This window comes from Podarcis muralis, chromosome 1 (genome assembly GCF_964188315.1).
Source record: "Podarcis muralis chromosome 1, rPodMur119.hap1.1, whole genome shotgun sequence".
Lineage (NCBI taxonomy): Eukaryota > Metazoa > Chordata > Lepidosauria > Squamata > Lacertidae > Podarcis > Podarcis muralis.
The window spans coordinates 14,804,271-14,825,221 of record NC_135655.1 but is presented as its reverse complement, the minus strand read 5'-3'; the positions used below and the strand labels follow the sequence as shown (position 1 = coordinate 14,825,221).

General features: G+C 41.9%; 1 protein-coding gene across 6 annotated transcripts in view; it reads left to right on the top strand.

Moving 5' to 3' along the window:
• Positions 1-19,795, top strand: part of MARK3 (microtubule affinity regulating kinase 3) — a 71,527-nt gene extending 51,732 nt beyond the window's left edge. For 2 of the 6 annotated variants that reach the window (XM_028703184.2, XM_028703346.2), the window contains 5 exons: positions 1,888-1,991; positions 8,223-8,480; positions 11,826-11,852; positions 16,797-16,841; positions 18,680-19,795. In XM_028703184.2, coding sequence (XP_028559017.2) covers positions 1,888-1,991; positions 8,223-8,480; positions 11,826-11,852; positions 16,797-16,841; positions 18,680-19,025 — 780 coding nt within the window. In that variant the 3' untranslated portion in view covers positions 19,026-19,795. Of the gene's footprint in view, positions 1-1,887; positions 1,992-7,090; positions 7,256-8,222; positions 8,481-11,825; positions 11,853-16,796; positions 16,842-18,679 lie in introns of all 6 variants that reach the window. The other 4 variants (XM_077923833.1, XM_028703431.2, XM_028703266.2 and 1 more) reach the window with 4 other exon arrangements.
• The last annotated feature ends 1,156 nt before the right edge of the window (positions 19,796-20,951 follow it).

The window sequence follows — 20,951 nt, the reverse complement described above, 5'->3', positions numbered from 1 at the left end:
TGGTCCCCCATTTCTCCCTGCAGCGACGAGAGTTTGTGAACCGTTCTGATTCCTGGTCTTTGTATGTCCCTCGGAAAGGTCCAGGAGGGAAAGTAACACCCAGAGAAGCACAGTATGTTCCCCCAAAGGCTCCTGAGGATAGCCTTACATGTGGGATGAGTCTTCCCTCTTACTGGATAGGCAGGGTCACATGCTCAAAGATCCTTGCTTGGGGGAGGAGCCATCCTCCGATCTCCAGTTTAGCCATGCCTTCCATTTGGAGAGTCCTGGATATTCAGCACACACACATGTTCCTTTGTTTTCTTTTTCTGTGTTTTTTACCTTATTTTCCTTGCTTGGATTTATCGTTGAGATCTCAGCAAAAGCATCTGGAAAGTAACACCCAGAGAAGCACAGTATGTTTCTCTGAGACTTTTCTGACTCAACCAGTCAAATCTATAAAGATATACGACAGCAAAAGTATTTTTCTTCCTTTTGAATCTGGCATAGTTTTGCCAATTGTAAATTCTGCAAGATGTCTGGGATCTTGATAAATTTAGTCAGGGGAAGTTGTTTAACAAGCCTTTGCTTGTGCCATATTGCAGGCAGTGGAAGATCCTATCATGCCTGAATTCCCACCCCTACCCCCCGGTCTAAAACAAATAAATTACTTTCTACCACCATATGCCGCATACCAGTTTTTATCTAGTTGCATTTTATATGTGTGTGTGTGTGTGTGCATGCACATACACTTGTGTCCACTACTATAGTTAATGGTGTATATCCGTTATATTTTCCTTTTCTGTTGTAGTACTAAATCTTCAAAGAACATGCACAGGATAATTGAGCATGCCCCATCTGTTTTTCTTTACACTTTTAATTAGCCGACTTTTTATCAAGGTGTTTTGCTTAGCCCTAGGACTTAGACAGAGACAACAGCTTTTGCAAGATTTCCCTCGCCAGTGAATGCTAGACTCAGTGACCTCCTTTCTTCTTGCAGCATTCCTTGAAACTTAGAGTGGGGGGAGGGGGGTGGTAATGGAATTGTCTGTTGCGTTACTAGTCCTTATTGGGATTTACCCCACTCTTGATTCACTGCACTGTTCAGGAGGGAGAGAGATCAACCCTTTCAAGCTCTCCCTGTTCCCTCTAAAGCCTTTCTCCTGATCATATGCTTTGTCTGTTTTCAGTGCTTCTTAACACTTTTTAAAAACCATTCTGTTATCCACTAGCTCTTCTGTCATTCCTGGAAAATTGACCACCGGCTTGGGCATATCTCCACACTCTTTCTCTGTAAAGACAGAGGCAAAGTAATTATTTAACTTTCTTTGTGCTCCTGCCCCCAAACAAAATGTCATTTTTGAGTGGGCTTGTGGTTCTCTTCCTCTGTGCGTATGTGTACATATTTGAAAACGTTTTGTCCAACTCTTCTGCTGTATATCCTTTCTATTCTTTGTTTTAACTGTGTTTTCCTTCCAGCCTTGCTTTTTTGTGTTAAGTTTTTGTTTCTGTTCCCAGTGAACCTAATAATAATATTTAAGAGTTGTGCCTCGGCGTCTGTTAGCCTCTGAATTGTATTCTTATTTGGCACATAGTTTAGTTGAAAAATCCTTTATTTCGGAAGAACCATATGATGTATATAAATAATTTGCATTTCCTTGAGTTCCAGTTTCCACATGAGTCGAGAGCTTATTCTAGTAAAAAGCTGAATTTGAACTGACCCTGTTCAAATTCGTAATAATACGTAGCAGCTGAAATATGAACACTGGAACATCTTACATTCACAAGTAGCTGTAAGATAACTTGGAGCCTAAGCATAATCAAATAAACCTGCTTTTTTCTAATAAGATCCTGGGTGACCCCTTCTTTTCTTTTTGGAAATGGACAAATGTGTTCTTTCTTTTTTAGAACAACACTGCGCCTGGGGCCATGACGCGGCGAAATACATATGTTTGTAGCGAAAGAACAACCGCAGACAGACATTCAGTCATTCAAAATGGCAAAGAGAGCAGGTAAGGGTATTTTAGGGGGAAAGCTTTCCAAACTGCAAAAGTCAGTTTTTCTCTTTATGGTACTTTTCAACAGACCTTCATCCTGCAGGCTATCAAAGAGGTGCAGAGATAATAAAAGCAAGGCAGCTACATAAATGTTAGCCTGCGTTGAATTTTTTTCGGGTGCCATTTAACACTGGGAGCGTGTATGCAACTGTTTTTCTTCTGCAAATAGTAAGCATGCACAAAAGCTAAAACAGATGTGGTGAACCCTGAGATGTTTCTGAACTACAGTGCCCATCAGCTAGAGCATGCACCAGATAAACTCACTGCTTGACCTTAGAATAACCTTGATAAATCCTAACTTGACGTCCCTGAAAATAAAATGCAAAATGCATGATCCAGCCAATGCGAAGCACTTTAAATTCAGCAGATGTCAATAGAGATTTACACTGCAACCCTATGCATGTCTATTCAGAAGTAGGTCCCGCTGAGCTGAATGGAACTTATTCCTGGGTAAGATTAAATTTGACTGGATTATGCTGATGATTGTTTGTGAAGTCTGCAGAATCTATATGTAATATTGGTATGCTTGCTTCTGTTCAAAGCTCCCACTTGAGCTTTCTTTTAGTGTTGAGGCTTTTCCTGAAGCAGAAGGAAAGGAGGACAGCACCAAATATATATACAGTGGTACCTCGGGTTACATATGCTTCAGGTTACAGACTCCGCTAACCCAGAAATATTACCTCAGGTTAAGAACTTTGCTTCAGGGTGAGAACAGAAATTGTGCAGCGGCGGCGCAGTAGCAGCAGGAGGCCCCATTAGCTAAAGTGGTGCTTCAGGTTAAGAACAGACCTCCGCAACAAATTAAGTACTTAATCCGAGGTACCACTGTAATTTTAGTTTTCAGCACTTGTCCATGCTGAGAGATTTCTCTCCTGGCTTACAAGTCCTAAAGTAGGGTAGAGATCTAGATTCAGTATCAATGAAAGCGAAAATTACTTCTATGGAAACGAGTCAAAGCATGGAAGATGCTGGAAGAAAATGGCATGTTTTATTTCTGAAAGCACTCAAGTGTGTATTTCAGCTGCATCCACTATTGGGAGAGGCAATAATTCACTATTTGTCTCCCAAGTAAGAAATGCTTTTGTCTTCTAGAAGAGCAACATACAATATGTCATGTGTGTTGTCTGCAACATGTGCTAAGTGCGTTGCTGCAATAAAACAGGGGAATTAAGACTAAGGGGTGGGGGTTTTTTGCCTCCAAAGAAGAAACACATGGGATATCTTCCACATTGCAGTAATTTTTTAAGGACTAATTTATTTTGGGGGGGGGTGTGCATTGAACCCAAAGAAACATCTGTGTGTATTGTGCATGTGTGAATGCACACACGCAGACACTCTTAAAAATGTGCTGCATTTTTAAATCCATGTTTCTTTGGCATCTCACACCCCACAATAAATTCCAGTTTAAACCATATTCACCTGCAAGTCTGGTAAATACTCACAGTACTGCTGCCCTGGAAACAAAGGGTTGTATCCAGTGGAGTCATCCCATTCACACAAAGATATCCATTTGCACAACAGAAATCCCCCCCTCCCTGCATTAGATCTGATCTAAAGGGTTGGCGGGGGGAGCCTCAAAACACTTTGGAAGGGGGCGGGATTGGTTTCCACCTCACAAACAGATGTCCTTGCGCAAATAGGGCAACTTTGTCAGAAAGAGCACAAAATGCATTTCTGATTAGTCTCTGATTGCAGGCAGCCTCTCGGTTTTCTCAGCTTGGGATTCACTGCTTTTCCCCCACCAAGCATTTAAAAAAAAAAAAAGGCTGAGTTGTTGCTCTGCAGTGCAGTAAGACACCAGCATGACATGAAGAAACATTATAGGAAACAAATTAGCTCATTCTTGTGGATGACTAAATTGCCTGTCGTCTCCCACCAGGGCCTGTAATCCACTGGAGAATATGCAGCTCAGACAAAGGAGGCGGTGGCAGAAAAGAAGCAAGAAGGGCAGTTCACTATGACAGCACAGTGAGAAATAGATTTTAAGATTCCTGGGAAGGCCTGTAGTTTCACCCACACACCCGTGGAGGATTTTGTGTGTGCGTGTTTAACGGCACAACTGCTTTGAGTGTCAGTTGTGAATGTTCATATAAAATCCAGTGTGCAGAGCAGTTCAAGTAGTTCAAGTACTTACATTGTGGCAAAGGTTAACAGAATCCTGCAGGGTAATAATTTGTGCAGGACCTGTGTAGTCACATAAGACCCCTGGAATTTGATATTTTACTTTACTAGTTCCGAATCATGCAGCTTCGAACCTCTCAAAAGAACGATATCTGCCCTGTAATTTTTCAAATTGGAAAAAAAAAGTCAAAGTGGATGAAATACAACTGGTTGTGTTTGAACTGGCTTTGGCAGGTCACTAGGTAGTTCAGAAACGGAGGTTATTTGGAGGAGAAAAGCCTGGTATATTTTTTGTCTCTGAGGCTGTGCAAAGTAGGTCGTCTTTTCAAATTGGACACACTTGTCATTGGTTGTGTATGCCAGAGACAGAATGTTTTATTCCAGTGAATAAGGATAGGAAGACTGGTCAGTATTTGAAAGATCTGCAAATGACCACTTCCTCTACTGGCACGACTGGAAGAGCCTGCCTTTTAGACTCGCTCTTGTCTCTGGCCACCCATAACCTTTTTGTTTCTGTAGTTCTTGGCCACCTGGTGTTTTACATGAAGAACGATGCATATTGCTAAGGCATAAAAAACTTAGACGAGTCCTGCTGGATTAGACCAAAGGCCTATCTGGTCCAGCGTTCTTTTTCGGCACCCAGATGCCTAAGGGAAGCCTATAAGTAGAGTAAAAACTCAATAGCACTGCCCTACTCATGATTCCCAGGAATGGGTATTCAGAAACATAGTACCTTTGATACTGGAGGTAATATAAGCATCATAACAGTAAGAGCTGTTTGACAGTGGAACAGACGCCCTCAGGAGGTGGTGGACTCTCCTTCCTTGGAGGTTTTTAAGCAGAGGTTGGATGGCTGTCCATCATGGATGCTTTAGCTGAGATTCCTGCATTGCAGGGGGTGGGACCAGATGACCCCCCAGGAAGCCTTTCAACTCTACAATTCTGTGATTCTCTGATTCTATTACTAGTACCCATCAGTAGTCTTTTTCTCCATGAATTTGTCCAATCCCCAAGTTGGTTGCCATCTTTCAGTAGTGAATTCCATAATTTAACTGTGCCTAAGAAGAGTCTAGGGGACTCAGGTGGCACTGTGGGTTAAACCACAGCGCCTAGGGCTTGCCGATCAGAAGGTCGGCGGTTCGAATCCCCACGAAGGGGTGAGCTCCCGTTGCTTGGTCCCTACTCCTGCCCACCTAGCAGTTCGAAAGCCCTTCAAAGTTCAAGTAGATAAATAGGTACCGCTCTGGCGGGAATGTAAACTGTGTTTCTGTGTGCTGCTCTGGTTCACCAGAAGCGGCTTAGTCATGCTGGCCACATGACCCGGAAGCTGTACGCCGGCTCCCTCGGCCAGTAAAGCGGGATGAGCACCGCAACCCCAGAGTCGGCCACGACTGGACCTAATGGTCAGGGGTCCCTTTACCTTTAAGAAGAGTCTGTCCTGCTAATTAATCACCGTAAAAGTCAGTAGCTAATTTAGAACATGAACTATGAACTTGGGTGGAATCTTAGCTATCCATGAACCTGCTGGGAAGTCCCATGCCATCCGTCCTCCTCTGCAGTTCTACACTTGTAATATGGCCCTGGATTAACATGCCTTAGTCAGGATGTATTTTGTCCTCTGCTGTTAAGGATCATAAACTATTCAACTCCTTTCTGTGACAAGCTAATTAAAGAAGATTTGAACTTTCATATCTTTTTGAAGACCATGTGCTATTTCGGGTAGCAATGGGATGATTTCCCCCCCCCCCCCACTATCTCAAGCCCTGCCACCTGAATTCCAACCTCCCTTCAGGTGCAGGGTAGGAGGAAGGGAGCACAAGAGCATTGCAGAATATGGGACTGAAGTGAGCAGTGCTTGATTGATTGCGAGTAACACAAGAAGTGAGGGATATGTGTGCAGTTATAAAATACATAACTTGTGGGGTGTGAAGATTTGGCCGGAAACACTTGGTCTAGTGCTTTTTCCCCAATCGGGGTACTCATAAACAGTCTCCTTTGTCTTGCACCATCAGGAGAAGACTGCGTAGAGACTACAGTTGCATGTAACAGTAAGCCATCGTTTAGCAGTGTGTGTATTAAGGAACAAAGTGAATGCTAACCACAGTTCCAGTTCTGTTACTTGAACATAGCCAGAAAAGCTTCCAATCTACTCCTTGTTCTAAATGGTTTAGTTTCAGCATTGCATGCAAATGTGGTCAATGAGTTCCCTTTTGACTGGAAAAACTATAGCCGATCGCATAATTTTTAATTGGCATAGGATAAGTATTTGCTTAGGTTTCACTACTGCAGTAGTGAAATGGCCTTGTTGTTCCTGTTGTTGTTAATAATTTATACCCCACCTTTTCTCTGTTTACTCAAGGCTGCTGACAGATTAAAAACAAGAACTGTTTAAAACATAGAAAAAGCAATAACGAAAAACAGTTAAACATTGGTAAAACTAAAACTATATACATATATGAAACCTGTTTAAAACATGCAAATAATTACAGTAAGAACAGTACGGGACTAGCCATTTGCATAGTTGAAAGTAACTTAGAGAAGGAAAGAGGCTAATAGTTCAGAGGTAGAGCACATGTTCGCATGCACAAGATCCCAGATTGAAGCCCTTCCATCTCTAGTTAAAGGTTTTGGGTAGTAGGGCTAGGCATGAGTTCTGCTTGAGACCTTAGAGAGATTCTTGACATTCCGAGTAGACCGTACTAAGCTGGATAGACGAATAGCCTGCCTCTCAATAGAAAGCAGCTTCATGTGTTTGTGACCAGCAAGGAAATGTTTCCCTAACCCGTTGTGGACTTGATTGTGCATATGAGCGTTCAGTCTAAGTTGGAAGATGTTGGTGGGAGAAAAGGTGTTCGCTTTTGAGTTTGCATCTTTGTCATTGGTCCATCATGCTATTCTTTCTGCCTCTGCCTGAACCCAACCCTCCCTCGCAGCCTGGCTGAAATGTTCGCTTGTGCAGCTAGCCCTGATACAGTTTATACTACATCCTCCACCAGTGTTCGGCTGCGATACCAGAAGTCGATGTCCATGTCGGCTTCTGTGCATGCGAAGATGATGTTACCTTCAGTAAACAATGGTGCAGATAACTTCAGGTCTATGTAAGAAATGCTGGCATCCATTGTTGCTTAACTCTGCGCTAAGGATATTCTAGTTCTAGATAGTGCTAGAAATTGATGCTACCTAGAAGGTGTGTTCTCTCCCTGCCCTCCCTTTATCCTTTGGTGGTCAAGGTTGTTTGTGCTGTGATCCCTTAATGAACATCTTGAGTGTGCCTTGCTGCTGTCGAAATTCCTTCAGATAATGTAATATATGTTGTGATTTTGTATAGCTTCGGAAAATATTAAGAATTAATATTTTCGATTAGAGTGATATTCTGGAAATCTGTTCTCAGATTATCAACATAGAAAATTGCTCAGCTCCTTTCTTGCAGTAGGGGTTTTCTTTTTGCCCTGCAAACCCAGGTTTTTAGATCTCCTGGTTGCTTCTAGAGTGTTTGTGAGTTTTTTGTGTTTTTTAATGAATCATTTATGTGCTGCAGTAATGCTACCTCTAGATTGTATTCTATAAACTTTTCTCTTAACCGTATTCTAGAGGTACCTAATGCTCCTTGTAAACATGTACAGGCAACTCTTCATTTACTTGCGATCTATTTGTGTGCAAGACCCACCCCAGGGTCTCCTCGTGAGGTGGAAAGCATCCTCTTTGGGCTCCAGGGGGCTTCTCTGTGTGAGCTGGAGGGGCAGTGGGACTGTCTCAGCTGACTCTTGGGAAGCATTGATTGCTGCTGTGCTACCCCGCACGTCAGCTGTTAGGCAGTGAAGCTGAGCAGCTCAACAAACTCCTGCTGCCCCTCTGGCTCATGATGAGACCTCTTCAGGCTCTGGGGTGGGTCTCCTCGCAAGCCATTAGGACTCTCCAGGGTGCTCCCCATTTTATGCGATTTTGCATATGCACCTAGGAGTCTGGCCCAGAACAAAAATGGGGAGTCACCTGTACTGTGTTAGCCTTGTAGAGATTTGAGTTTCTGTGGTGGAATTTTTAACATAACCCGTGATCTTATTCCAGCGCTGTTCCTGATCAGAGAACTCCAGTTGCTTCAACTCACAGCATTAGCAGCGCAACAACACCTGACCGTATCCGTTTCCCAAGAGGAACTGCCAGTCGCAGCACTTTCCATGGCCAGCTCAGAGAACGGCGCACTGCCACTTACAATGGGCCCCCTGCATCACCCAGCCTGTCTCACGAAGCAACCCCACTTTCGCAGACACGAAGCAGGGGCTCCACTAACCTGTTCAGTAAATTGACTTCAAAGCTGACGAGGAGGTATGTATTTTTTTTTTAAAAAAAAAAACATAATTTTTGCAGAAATTTGCTTGGCACAGTTATTCTCCATATCCAAGAACTTAATCTAACCATGCGCTGCAGTTCAGCTTTTACAAGTTTAATATTCACCTTCCAAGTAGTGGGAGTTTCAAGTGACATACATAGAACTTAGCTTTTAGTATTTGCCTTTTCTTTTATCAAACCTATATACACACTTCTCCAAAAAGCAATGTGGTTGCTCTGGTGCTGCAGAGAGGATTATGGTTTGCATCGGTAATCTACAAGACTGTTTACTTAAATTGTGAGGGGCGGGAAAGCTAGCTTAAATCAGCCCGTCTTTAGAAGGCTAGACATGTCAAGAATAGTAGCCTGCAGTAATGATGAACAATGTAATTGGCTAATAACGGAAGTTTCCCCTTGGGAAATCTAATCAACAGAAGCTCACTTCAGCCCTTTGCAAGAAGTGAAATTTTCTTTCTCGCCCACTTGCTAGCATAAGCTAGCTGAACTTTTCAGGAATCCTGACACTTTGAAAGCTTAGCTACTCTGTAGCTTCACATACTGTTGGTTAACCGCTGAAGTATACCCAGGAGAATGATTAGTCAGTATTCCATAGGAAAAAACCCTAGCTTTAGACACCTCAGGATTTAGTGATGCAAAGCTTCCTAAAGAAAACAGAAGCAGATGGATAGCCTAGGTACTGGTGTGCAGGGCTGCTAGTCCCAAAACGGGAAACTGAGAAATGTAAAATATAGTTCCAAACTTAATCAGATTTGTATTTTGCAAGTAAGCTTTCACTTGCTTAAGAGTTACAACTTGGCTCTTTCCAGGACATGCTCCGGAAGCAGGAATGGCCTCATAGACATCTGTCTGTGCTCAGAACAATGTTCTTAACTTGGGTCTTTTAGATGCAGTTTCCTATAACAGATTTGTTCATACCACTAATTAACTGAAGGGTGCAGAAAGCCTTGTGGTTGATCCAGAAGCTGCAGCTGGTGGAGAACCTAGTAGCTAGGTTGCTTGTGAGTGCAAACTATGGTCAGCACGTAACACCTTGCTTGTGGGATTCGCACTGGCTGCCAATTTGCTACCAGGCCAGGTTCATGGTGTTGGTACCCACATGTAAGTCCCTGTACAGCTTGGGACCCAGTTATTTGAGGGACAGCGTTATACACCCTGTAGATCACTGCAGTCTGCAAGAGAGTCTTTCCTGCAAGTTCTGAAGATCTCAGAAGCCCACTCTGCAGTCACATGGAGCAGGGCTTTTTGCGTGCCAGCCCCTCTCCTGTGCAATAACATTCCTGTCGAAATACAACAGGCACCCACTATCCGGAAAGAGTGGAGGGCATTTTCATTCCAGTAGGCTTTACCAGTAGGATAAATTGATCTTTTACAATGTGTGTCCACTTGTTAAAGAGTTTTAGTCTTGTTTCAAATATATATATATTTTCTATTTTTCAGCTGTTTTTAATTATGTATAAATCCCATTGGGGCAGTGGTTTAGAAGGGATTAAGAAATTTATTATAGTAATAGTAGTAATAATAGTTTGGTTTCAGAGGACATCATTTTTATGTAGAGAACCCCAGTCCTCAGCATCTCTAGCTAAAAGGGGTCTCAAGTAGCAGGACTGGGAAAGAGATTGACTGGAGAAGTTCTCCAGGCTCTCAGGCCAGATGATGCGACAATGTCGAATAACTTTTGTGTGTGCTTTGTTGTGACACTGCGCTCATTCAGGAAAAGGAGATAAACACTGAGCTGTCTTTCTGTAAGCCACTGTTGTTGGACCACTGAGATATATATTTTGCTCAGCCTATTTCAGTTAATGTCATTTTACCATTTATTAATACAGCCATATATATTTCATCCTTGTCCACGCTTCACAGATCTTGCAGCCTTTGCAGGTCTAGTGTCTGTGTGTCATCTGTCATGCATTTTATTTTGGGGGGGGGGGTCCATGAACTCTTAAGCCTCACTACCCAGCGTCACAGACTTTCCACAACATTCAGAGACTTCACTTTAGAAGCAACTTAGCTGTTTCAACTTAAAATGATTTTTGTAAGGGACTTCAAGTGTTACAGTGCCTTGCCTGGTTTGTCAGTATTTCCTTTTGCACTTAAGACACGTAAGCGATAATTGGCGCTGTAATTATTTGCTTTTCACACCTTGAATAAGCTATTTTGTTGCATCAGCCTTTCGCAGTATTTGTGTCCTTTCACAATGTGATTATAGACTGAAGTTTTCAAACTTCCATTCTAGTTCCACTGGAAGTTTTGTTGTCACTAATAGTTCTGTTTTAGGGGCTTCTGGCTGCTGTAGAAACAAGGTCTTGCAGTCCTGTTTTTCCTGTGTGCATTAATTGGAAAGGGTTATGAAGTCACATTCAGCTTAAGTTCTGAGTCCTGTTCCTAGAAGATACTCTATTTCTGTTCTGTTTTTGTTTTTTGGAAACCCCCAAGGTCTTTAAAAGTCACCCTTTGCACACAATGCTAAACAATGGTTTAGTGTAACTTGCTGGACAGTTGAGATTTGCTGCAAGCCTCAGGCTTGGGTACTCCATTTCCTCCTATGCTGCTGGGAAAAAGGAACTTAGTCAGAATTTAACTTCCCACGAAACCTAGTTTGCTGCACTAGTCAGTTTCTTTTTAAAAACTAAAAGCCAACTTAAAGCCATAGGTTATGAAGTAGGCTTGCTTAACTACAGTTTGCTTTAAACCATTACCCCTGGTTTGTACATAACAATATCAAGTTTTAAGGAAAGCAAAGCTAAACTTTACTGAAGTTCTCCCCACTGTCCAGGAGGGGAAGAGGAGAGCAACTCTTACTTGTGAACATACAGTGGAACCTCGTGTTATGGACGGGATCCGTTCTGGAGGCCCATCCGTAACACGAAACTGACGCAAGCCGAACTGTCGCGTCTGCAAAGTGCGGTGAAACCCGGAAGTAACCTGTTCCTGTACTTCCGGGTTGCCGTGGGACACAACACGAAAATACATAACCTGAAGCGGACGCGACATGAGGTATGACTGTAGTACTGAACCATGTGTATACTGTACACAGACAACTGTAATATAATTTGCCTTTACTTGGCTATCAAATTCAGAAAGCAGAAATGATGTGAAGGATTTCTCATATGTGCAGGGGAGTGACTGGGGAAGAAAGTGTTGAATTCTCCTTAACACTGAAGATCCATCCATCCATTCCAATAACCATCATGTATTTCCAGAGTGAATTTGAAACTGTTTCCGTATTTCATTGAGATAGTCTTATGTGTCTCGCTTGTTGAATGGATTTTCAAATTTCATACCAACACATTTTAATTATTATTTTGGCTTAATTTCTTTTAGAAACATGTCATTCAGGTTTATCAAAAGGTAGGATTTTACTTCTATTTTCAGAACCAGCTCTCGCAATTAACATTGAATTTGGCTTTCTAGCCTTGGTTTTTCTTTAAAACAAATTGAAACAAAACTAAACTTTCCGCTGAGAACTAAATACTCTTCACATACCCAAGATAAGTAAAGAAATTCATTAACCAATGAATAATCCCTATGGATCTCTGGCACCTGAATAATAATGAAATGCAAAGCATGTCTTATGCGCTCTACTTACTTTGATAGTACCAAAAAATAATTTTGTTCTTTATACTAATACACTTAGCATGCTTATGGTTGAAAAATGATATGTACAGTAATATTGATTAAAAGTGTAATACAAAGGTAAGTAATTCTCTACTTGCTTTATCAATCTTAATTTCAGCTTAAGAGCCATTTTAGTTTATTTGCCACTCACTGGTGATAATATATTTGGAACCTAGTCCTGGGTTTTTACTTTTAAAAAAATACAAATAATACCCTGAAGATCTATTGAGACATAGTCAGAACTATAAACGCCTCTCTTGTTAGCAACATGCTTGGTTGAGTTTGCATTCATGGTTCTGGAATGGAGATACGCTTCTCAGCTGTTTGATGAAAAGAGCATTGTTAGGCAGCTTTGGAGGTAAGGATCTCCACTGTTTGCTTGGTATTAAGTAGTTACATTTGGCCTGCCACATTTGAGAACCAGCTAAACATTGAGAAAGACGTTTGTATGCAGTAGACCAGGCAGTTTGAAAGAAATTGAAGTGCAAGAAATGGGTAAGTTTCAGGCCATCCTGCAAAGATAGCATTGTACTTGCCACACATGGCTTTTGGCATGTGAATTTATAGCTTGTGGCAAGGAGGAAAAAAATGGTTCTGTCCCCCCCCCCCTTTCTCATAGTTTTTGGTTTCTAAAAGATTAATGCACACCCCACTATGTGTACGAGTGTTTGGTCAGTTCAGGGTGTCTCTGCTATTCACAGCGCTACTGGCATTAGAGAAATGGCACAGCTCAGTGGTAGAGAACTGGGCCCAAAGTAACAAAAGGAATTTGAGTAGGGGCAAAGCTAAGGTTCTGCACTGTAAGCTTTGGCACCACAATTTAACAAGGATATTGACAAGCTGAAAAGTGTGCAGATGATGAAGGGTCTGTAAAGCGAGCCTTATGAGGAACGGTTGAAGGAGCTGGGAGTGTTGAGCCTGGAAAAGAGGAGACTGAGAGGAGATATGATAGCCATCTTCAAAGAGCTTAAGGGCTGTCACATGAAGGATGAAACAAGCTTGTTTTCTCCTGCTTTGGGGAGGTAGGACTCGGAACAGTTACAAGAAAGGAGATTCCAGCTGGAATCTGTCAGAAGAACTTTCTGACAGTAAGAGCTGTTTGACAGTAGAACAGACTCCTTGAGAGGTTGTGAACTCTCCTTTGGAGGTTTTTAAGCAGAGGTTGGATGCTCATCTGTCTTGGATGCTTTAGCTGAGATTCCTGTATTGCAGGGGGTGGGACGTGATGACTCTTGGGGTCCCTTCCAACTCCACCAGTCCATGAATCTAAGGAACACAAAAATGTGTTTGCCCACATCTGGAGTGGAGCCTTTAACCAGGGCACAGTAGTTTTCCAGATTAAGCTAGAGTTAAAGTGTAAGATCTTTGGGACACGTTAATAGGTTACCCAATGGCAAAAAACGAGCTAGAGCCCAGGCAGTTTCCATAAAACCTGTTGCTGTATCATTGATTTTAAGTGTCTGGTTGCGTGTTTCATCAGCTGAGAGGCAGTTAAATGAACCGCAGCAGTTCCTAAAGTGTGTTGATCATTATTCAGAGCTTTGAAAGTACAGAAGTGTCTTGTGATGTCTCTAAATAGATAAAATCCTATTTTGTCCTCTAAGGCTAGGTAAGACATCTCCACAATGTCAATGCATTTTCAGATGTATGGTCACTTATGGAACTTTCATTAAAGTTGGACTGTCTCCAGTGACCACCTGTGGTTGCTCCCATGCTTTTAGGCCTTTCCCCCCTGCGATATCTGCTTTTTCTGTAATGGATACATAACATTTGTGGCACCCTGGTTTGCGATATGGCTGCATTGAATGTTTTATCACTTCACTTATTTATGTGCATTTAACCTGTTCTGTTAAATATTTTGAATCCCCTGAAAGCACAACCTTAGCTGGACTGCTCGACATCCTTAATTTAATTTTGCAGTGCAAATCTGATATTAGTGCACTTTGTCAAATTTTCTCAAGGAAGCCCATGTCCCCATCCCAATAGTTAGCAGATTATGAAACCAGTGGTTTGTTTACAGTACAGTAGACCTGCAACATATGTGGGGGTTACGTTCTGAGGATAGTGCATAAAGCCAAAATAGTGTATCGTCAAAACACATTGGGTGCTAATGGCAGGTAGGGGGCCAAAGTTTTCCTCCCCAGATGACCACCCCCTTTCCACTCCCTTTTTAATTAAAAAAAATAGTTTTGCCAAGTGCATAATGCTGAATGCACACAAGTTAAATGCTCATCACTTGTGGGCCTACTGCATTGCTCTTTTTAATTTTGAAATATTTATATTGTGCCTTCCCAAAGAGTGCCAGGTGGCTAACAAAGAGGAAGAATGCAATATGTAAATAAAAAAGTACAATCTGCCAGTCAAATTACAGTGAAACGCAAAGGTATCATCATAACGGGGCACCAAAGGTATTGTTATAACAGGGCACCAAAACCATCAGGATAGGATAACAAGATCAGTAAAAAAACAAAGTTCACTAAAACCCCTTCCACCACCATCCTAAGGGTGTCCATCTGCTTGTGCAATGGAAAACCACTTGCATGGATTTCGATTTTTCTTCACTGCTCAGCAGGATCCCTAACCTTCCAGAGGACATCTGGGGTGGGGGGGCTGCAGGGACAAGAGAAAAGGAAGCACAAATAGATGCCCACTCTCACTAGGTTGGCTTTCACACTGTATGGCCCAAATGTGACATTCACTTTTTGAATTCTTCAAGGATCCTTTTTATTTCAGAACGTTACCATGCATATGACACTCTCACACTTTCATGCATGCAAGGGAATAATTGTACTGTATAGGTGAATCACAACTGAATTATCAGATGAATTTCATTCTGTAGCCCTCTCTTTCTTGAAGCCATCCTGTTTGTGCAACTAGGAAGTGTCTCATGAAAGCCATATGTTCTTCTGGGGACTCATTGCAAATATTTATGTGCCATGAATTCTGCCATTTTAAGAACGTCTCGGTCACTCTTAATCAAGTGGACAGGGAAGGGCCTTAGCTCAGTGACGGATAATCTGCTTTGCATGTGGAAGGACGCAGGTTCAATCGCTGGCATCTCCTGACACCCGTCTAAAATCCTGGAGAGGTGCTGCTGCCATTTGGTATAGATAATACTGAGCTGAACGGACCAGCGGTCTGACTCAGTAAAAGGCAGCCTCCTACATTTCTGTGATTGGGTGCTTAATTTTTATCTTGAAGCATGTTCAGTTCTTGCTGTTACGAAAAGATTTTGAACTAACAGTTGGTGCATTTACTGGTACAAATTCCCTTTATAAAACTGGTTTGACAAATCAATGGATTGTGGGATAAGATGACAATTCAGTTTTTCTTACCGGATTCTGACTATTTCCGGTATAGCTTGACTTTCTCCATCCATTCGTATTGCCATTCAGAAAGTTCAGTCTGTGTTCTTACCCTCCATGTTCAGTAGCTCTATTGCTCCAATATGAAGTAGTCAGTGAAGCTCATTTGGAGATTGCAGCCAAATTCAACATACCACATAGTCGTTTAAATCCCTTGAATCCGAGTTTGTTCCAGTTGCTTTCTGTGCAGTGGTGGAGAAAAAGGAATAAAATAGAATCCCTTTCAGATTCTTTCCTCTGTTCAGCATGTTCTGCTGAACAAATGAAACTACAAATTGCAGAGATGAGCAGTAAACTTTTTACAGAGGTGTGGATATACTGCAATTTGCTGGATTTATAGACAGCTTATTGTGAATATCCCTGGGCAGAAATTTTTGCAGAACTTCTGCATCCCAAGCTAATGAAAAGTCTGTATCAAATTAACACAAAACTCTGTAGAGGGCAACAAGGGTGGTGCTGAAATTGAGGATTGGGGTAAGGTCTGTGTAAAGTATTTCCATTCCTTCTAAGTGCTTTCAGTTTGGCATTTGAGATCAAAGCTAAGGTGTTAAGTGGAGCAGAACAGTGTATAGGAAGGATTTCCCTTTCTTCTGTTGCATACCTACCCAACTGCTGAAAATCATATGTATCAACAGAAGTTGGTTTTCACATTTTCTTCCCACCCTTCTCTGCAGCAGTTCAAAAGTGCCTTGCACTATTTCTGTTTCTTTCTAAAGGTTTATTCTTGACAGGTAAGGCCGAGGAATGCTAAGTGAATGGAATTATACAGTGGTGAAATTTCTAGCTGGAAACTGTCTTAATATAGGAGAAGCAGTTCTGAGCTGATCATGAGATTCATCCATTTATATGTAAACTGAGAGATGACAGGCTGGACAGTCCTGAAAATAAATTATGGTGGGCCTTGTCTGGTATACCTGAACTGAATTTCTGGTGTTTGTAATTTATTCTTTCTGCCTGCCTAACAGTTATGTGAGCAGCCCAATGCTTAATCGAGCACCATTGTTGCAAGTCCTTTCTGTTGTCACCAGAATCTTCTTTTGAGGATCACACATAGCTGTCTTCTTGTAGATCAACGTACAGCCCTAATAGCAAACGTTTGAGGCTTCCAAATATATTTTATTTGGACAAAGGCATGTTTGATATTCTGAGTCTACTAATCATTTGAATGTTTAAAGCCCAAGCATCTAATTGCAAATGTAAATTGTTCAGTGAGATGTTGCTATGCCGTGTTCTGCCAACTTTTATCCATGCTAGTGTAAGATTTGTCTTCTCTTTCCTGCTTTCTTTGTGCTTCGGCATTGCTTTCATTGAGGCTCCCAACTGAATATGAGAGGAACGGGAGATTTGAGGGCTCAAGGTGAGGGTAACTATTTTTTTGCTTAAAATGTTAACCTTAGATGTTTTACACTCTCCACCCCCCCCCCCATCCACTCCTTCGAGGGATGTAAGCAGTAGGACACTGGTGGTGGTATCTGTCAAACTTAACGAATATGCAAAACTAAGATTGCCTCCTATACTCAAAGCTGTGATTAAATCACTTATATTACATGATTCTGACTTTTCATGCATGCACCTGACCAAAATCTAGCCTCTCAGAGCTATGCAATGACTATTAGATTGCAGCTGAGAGAGCCAGCAGATTACGGGATAGTTCAAAAAGGAGACTTCCCCAATTAGCCTGAAATTGTCATTGAAAACTCTCTGCCATTGTCAAGTAGAGAATGGGAAAATATAAGGAGAAATGTTTTTCTGCCTACAGTAGAAGGCTTTTCTTTTTTTTATTACCTTTTAGCACAAAGGCCAGAGTCATGTGACTAAGAATTAATCACAGAACTGTCTATAAGAGAGCCTTGGTTTTGAATGGTGGGCTCGTTTTCCTACAGAAGTTCTGGGATTTCATTAACAGATATGAAAACCTGGATTGAATTATGCTGAGATCCTGTTAGAAAGACTCAAATACTGGATTACGGAATAAAGTGCTGCTCTGTCTTTGGACACCACTTGGAACAATTACCTCTGGAAGTGTCTTTATTGTGTCTGGTTCTGATTCCATACACAAAGCTTAACACTACCAGACGCCTTTCCCCCCTAAAACTTGATATCTGCCTGCCTTCAAGGAGGCAGGGCTGCTAATTCACAGGTTGAAGTAGATATGAAATTCTAGAAATACCTGTGACTTCTAATTTTTTTCATAGCCCTTCCAAAAAGGATAGTGGAAATTGGGACAGGAAGGCATCAATATGGGGACTTGTGTTTTTTGTATACTTGATACAAGCGTGTTTTCACCCAGAAGTGTGCAGCCCAGGAAACTGCTGGCAGCATTCATTCTATGGCTGCTGGCGGAGTCATGCTTGCTGCTTTCACTAGATCTCCAGGTTTGATAGTATGCTTCCATTCTAATCACCGTAGTTGATCTTTTCCCCGTCACTTACAATCCCTTCCAGTTTTGTCTGCAGAGTTTATTCATTTTAAAATAAAAGTAGAGGTTAATTTTATGATCCTTCCTGGAACTAAACTTAAAGGGCAGTTTTTAAACCATAGTTATTGCTACTTGAATGTGATAGTTTTTAAAAAACTGCTCTCAACTTGTAGGAAAGTGGGAAGTCAGTCTGAAAGTCCCCACCTGCTTCCAGCAAAGTTAGGGGGGGAAAGGGGACCTAAGGGATCTTTCACATGTAATTGATAGTGCCCAATGTTGGGAAGACTTAAATCGTGACATGCAGAGTTCTGCATTAAAAGTCCCCAGCACCAAATTCTACATTTAGTGTATTATGCATATTTGGCACTCCATGATGATGGGAAGTGGAAGATGATTTGCAGCAGAGAGAATCAGTGTCCTGGGAAAAGTTTGCATCACACCCACACATGTGTGTGACTTCTCTTTTTCACATCTCCCCCTCCGAAACTTGTTTTTGTAAGGGGAGGGGAAGGAAACCTTGGAGGTGAGCGACACGTATTTTCAAATAACACCCCGTTGGCTTGAGCTCTGTTGGGCTTTCCCCCTAATTCAGATGTTGCTAGGCACTAACGGGAGCTTTTAATCGCAGCGGGGCTTGGTAAGCAGTTGCCGAGAGAGCATGCTTAATAATGCATGCTGCGAAGCCTTTTACTAACATAATGGCTTTCACTGACATAACGACTCGGAAAGGAAACGGGCTCATCTGGTATGAATACTAAGGCTTTCTTTCCTTTCAGCCGCAACGTGTCCGTTGACCAGAAGGATGACAACAAAGAAGCCAAGCCCCGTTCGCTACGATTCACCTGGAGCATGAAGACCACCAGCTCCATGGACCCTAACGATATGATGAGGGAAATCCGCAAGGTCCTGGACGCCAATAACTGTGACTATGAACAGAGAGAGCGTTTCTTGCTCTTCTGTGTCCATGGAGACGGCCACGCAGAGAACCTCGTGCAATGGGAGATGGAGGTGTGTAAGCTGCCAAGACTGTCGCTGAACGGAGTTCGCTTCAAAAGGATATCGGGAACATCCATAGCTTTTAAAAACATTGCTTCCAAAATTGCCAATGAATTAAAGCTGTAATGGGAAGAGCAATCAAGTTTGTAAATTTAAAAGTAGCAAATTTCAAGTGGTTTTTTTTCCGTTTTGTTTTTTTGAGAACACCAATGGAAATGTATAGAATAATATTTAGGGCAATAATTTCTGCATCTTCTGAATCATGATATTAAAACTGTTGAGACAAGCTGCTGAGCTGGGAGGGAGAATTGGACTTTTTATATATATACATATATATATATATATATATATATGCACTACAGCATTAAAGTTGCCTACTATGTAAAATATTATTCCCTTCTGCTTTATTTCCATTGCTCCGAGTCTTGGCGAACAATCTGAAACACACAAATATATACCTTTGAATATTCCTCTTGTTTGTGTGGATGTGTGAATGTACCGTATGTGTGTATAATTATAATATAAAAAGTATTATATGTAAACCATTTAAAGCATTAGAGCTGTACTGGTACCTCTTTTTTGGGCTACTTTTGGTGCTAAAATTGAAATGGCCAAGATGGAGACACTTAAGAATACGTTAAACAAAGCTAACGAGCTCACCAGTAAATTCAGGCTTTGCAATTCACTGCTGTGTTTAAGAATAGTATGAAGGGTTTGGGTTTATGGCTGTGAACAGTATTCCTGTGGTTTCTTATTTGCTCTCATGAGGTAACTTAAAACTCGTGTTTTCCCCCCCTCAAGTCTTGCAATCTTTCTCCCACCTATTTATTATTATTTAAGTCTGGAATCAAAATTAAAACTACACATTTGTGATAATTAAAACTGTGGGGAAATGCTTCAAGTTTTTATTTTTTCCTTGCCAAGCAAAAGTTGAGCATTTTATCTTCTTGATCCTTTCTCCTCAAGGTTTTTACTAGAACAAATTGCAATTTTTGGTCGTTTTATTTTGGGCCACTTTGCTCTTGCATTGCTCCTGTTCACTCCAGTGGGGCCAGTTCAGGGAACTTTCCTGGGGAATTGTGCACTTAACGTCTCCTCTTTAACGCAGATGGGCAGTATCCAGCACTCCCCTTCTGCTACCACAAGACAGTTGTGCTAGCAGAACAGAACTTTCCCCACCTCTCCTGCTCAGTCCCCCACGCACCCTCGAAATCAGCTCTGGAAAGTTGGGAAACCCTTCAAAAAGATCTGGGGGGTATGCGCAGGGATAGGAGAGGAAATGGAATAGCCACTGTTCCAGAGGAATTCCACTGGCACTGTTTCGGATGCAACCCTTTATGTTGAGGTAGAAATGTGTTTATCAGCAGACTTACTGGAACATGTCTTTCGTTGGGTGTTATCCTGTGGTGGCTTTGTGTTATAGAAGCTCTTTCATTAGCACAAGGCGAAGCACCCCGATTTCATCAACCTCCCTACCAATTGCAGTCCTCTATACCATAACCCGTACTATTCAGGGGTTTCCTCCAGTGTTAGAAACTGAGATATGAAAGCTAGGAGCTAAATGGCACCTTAAACCTAGGTTATGGGCACAATAACGGAATGGCACGCTAATTATTATTTATTTATACACACATACATACATACCCCGCCCATCTGGCAGGGTTTCCCCAGCCACTCTGGGCAGCTTCCAACAAAACACTAAAATACAATAACCTACTAAACATTAAAAGCTTCTAAATGTCAGGTAGTTATTTTTCTCTTTGACATCTGGTGGGAGGGCGTTCCACAGGGCGGGTGCCACTACCGAGAAGGCCCTCTGCCTGGTTCCCTTTAACTTGGCTTCTCGCAGCGAAGCCAAGTTACAACAAGAATACAAAGCTGAAAATGAATGAACTGCAGCTAAAACATTATGTTCATTTTTCACATGCTCTAGTCCTTCCCCTGCCCACCCACCCTAATATTCTTAAGAGGGTCTCTTCTCCAGTCTTCAGAGAGTAGCTGGAAGTGAAGAGGCAGAAAAGGGTCCTCCTTTCATTCCAGTCTGTAGTTTTA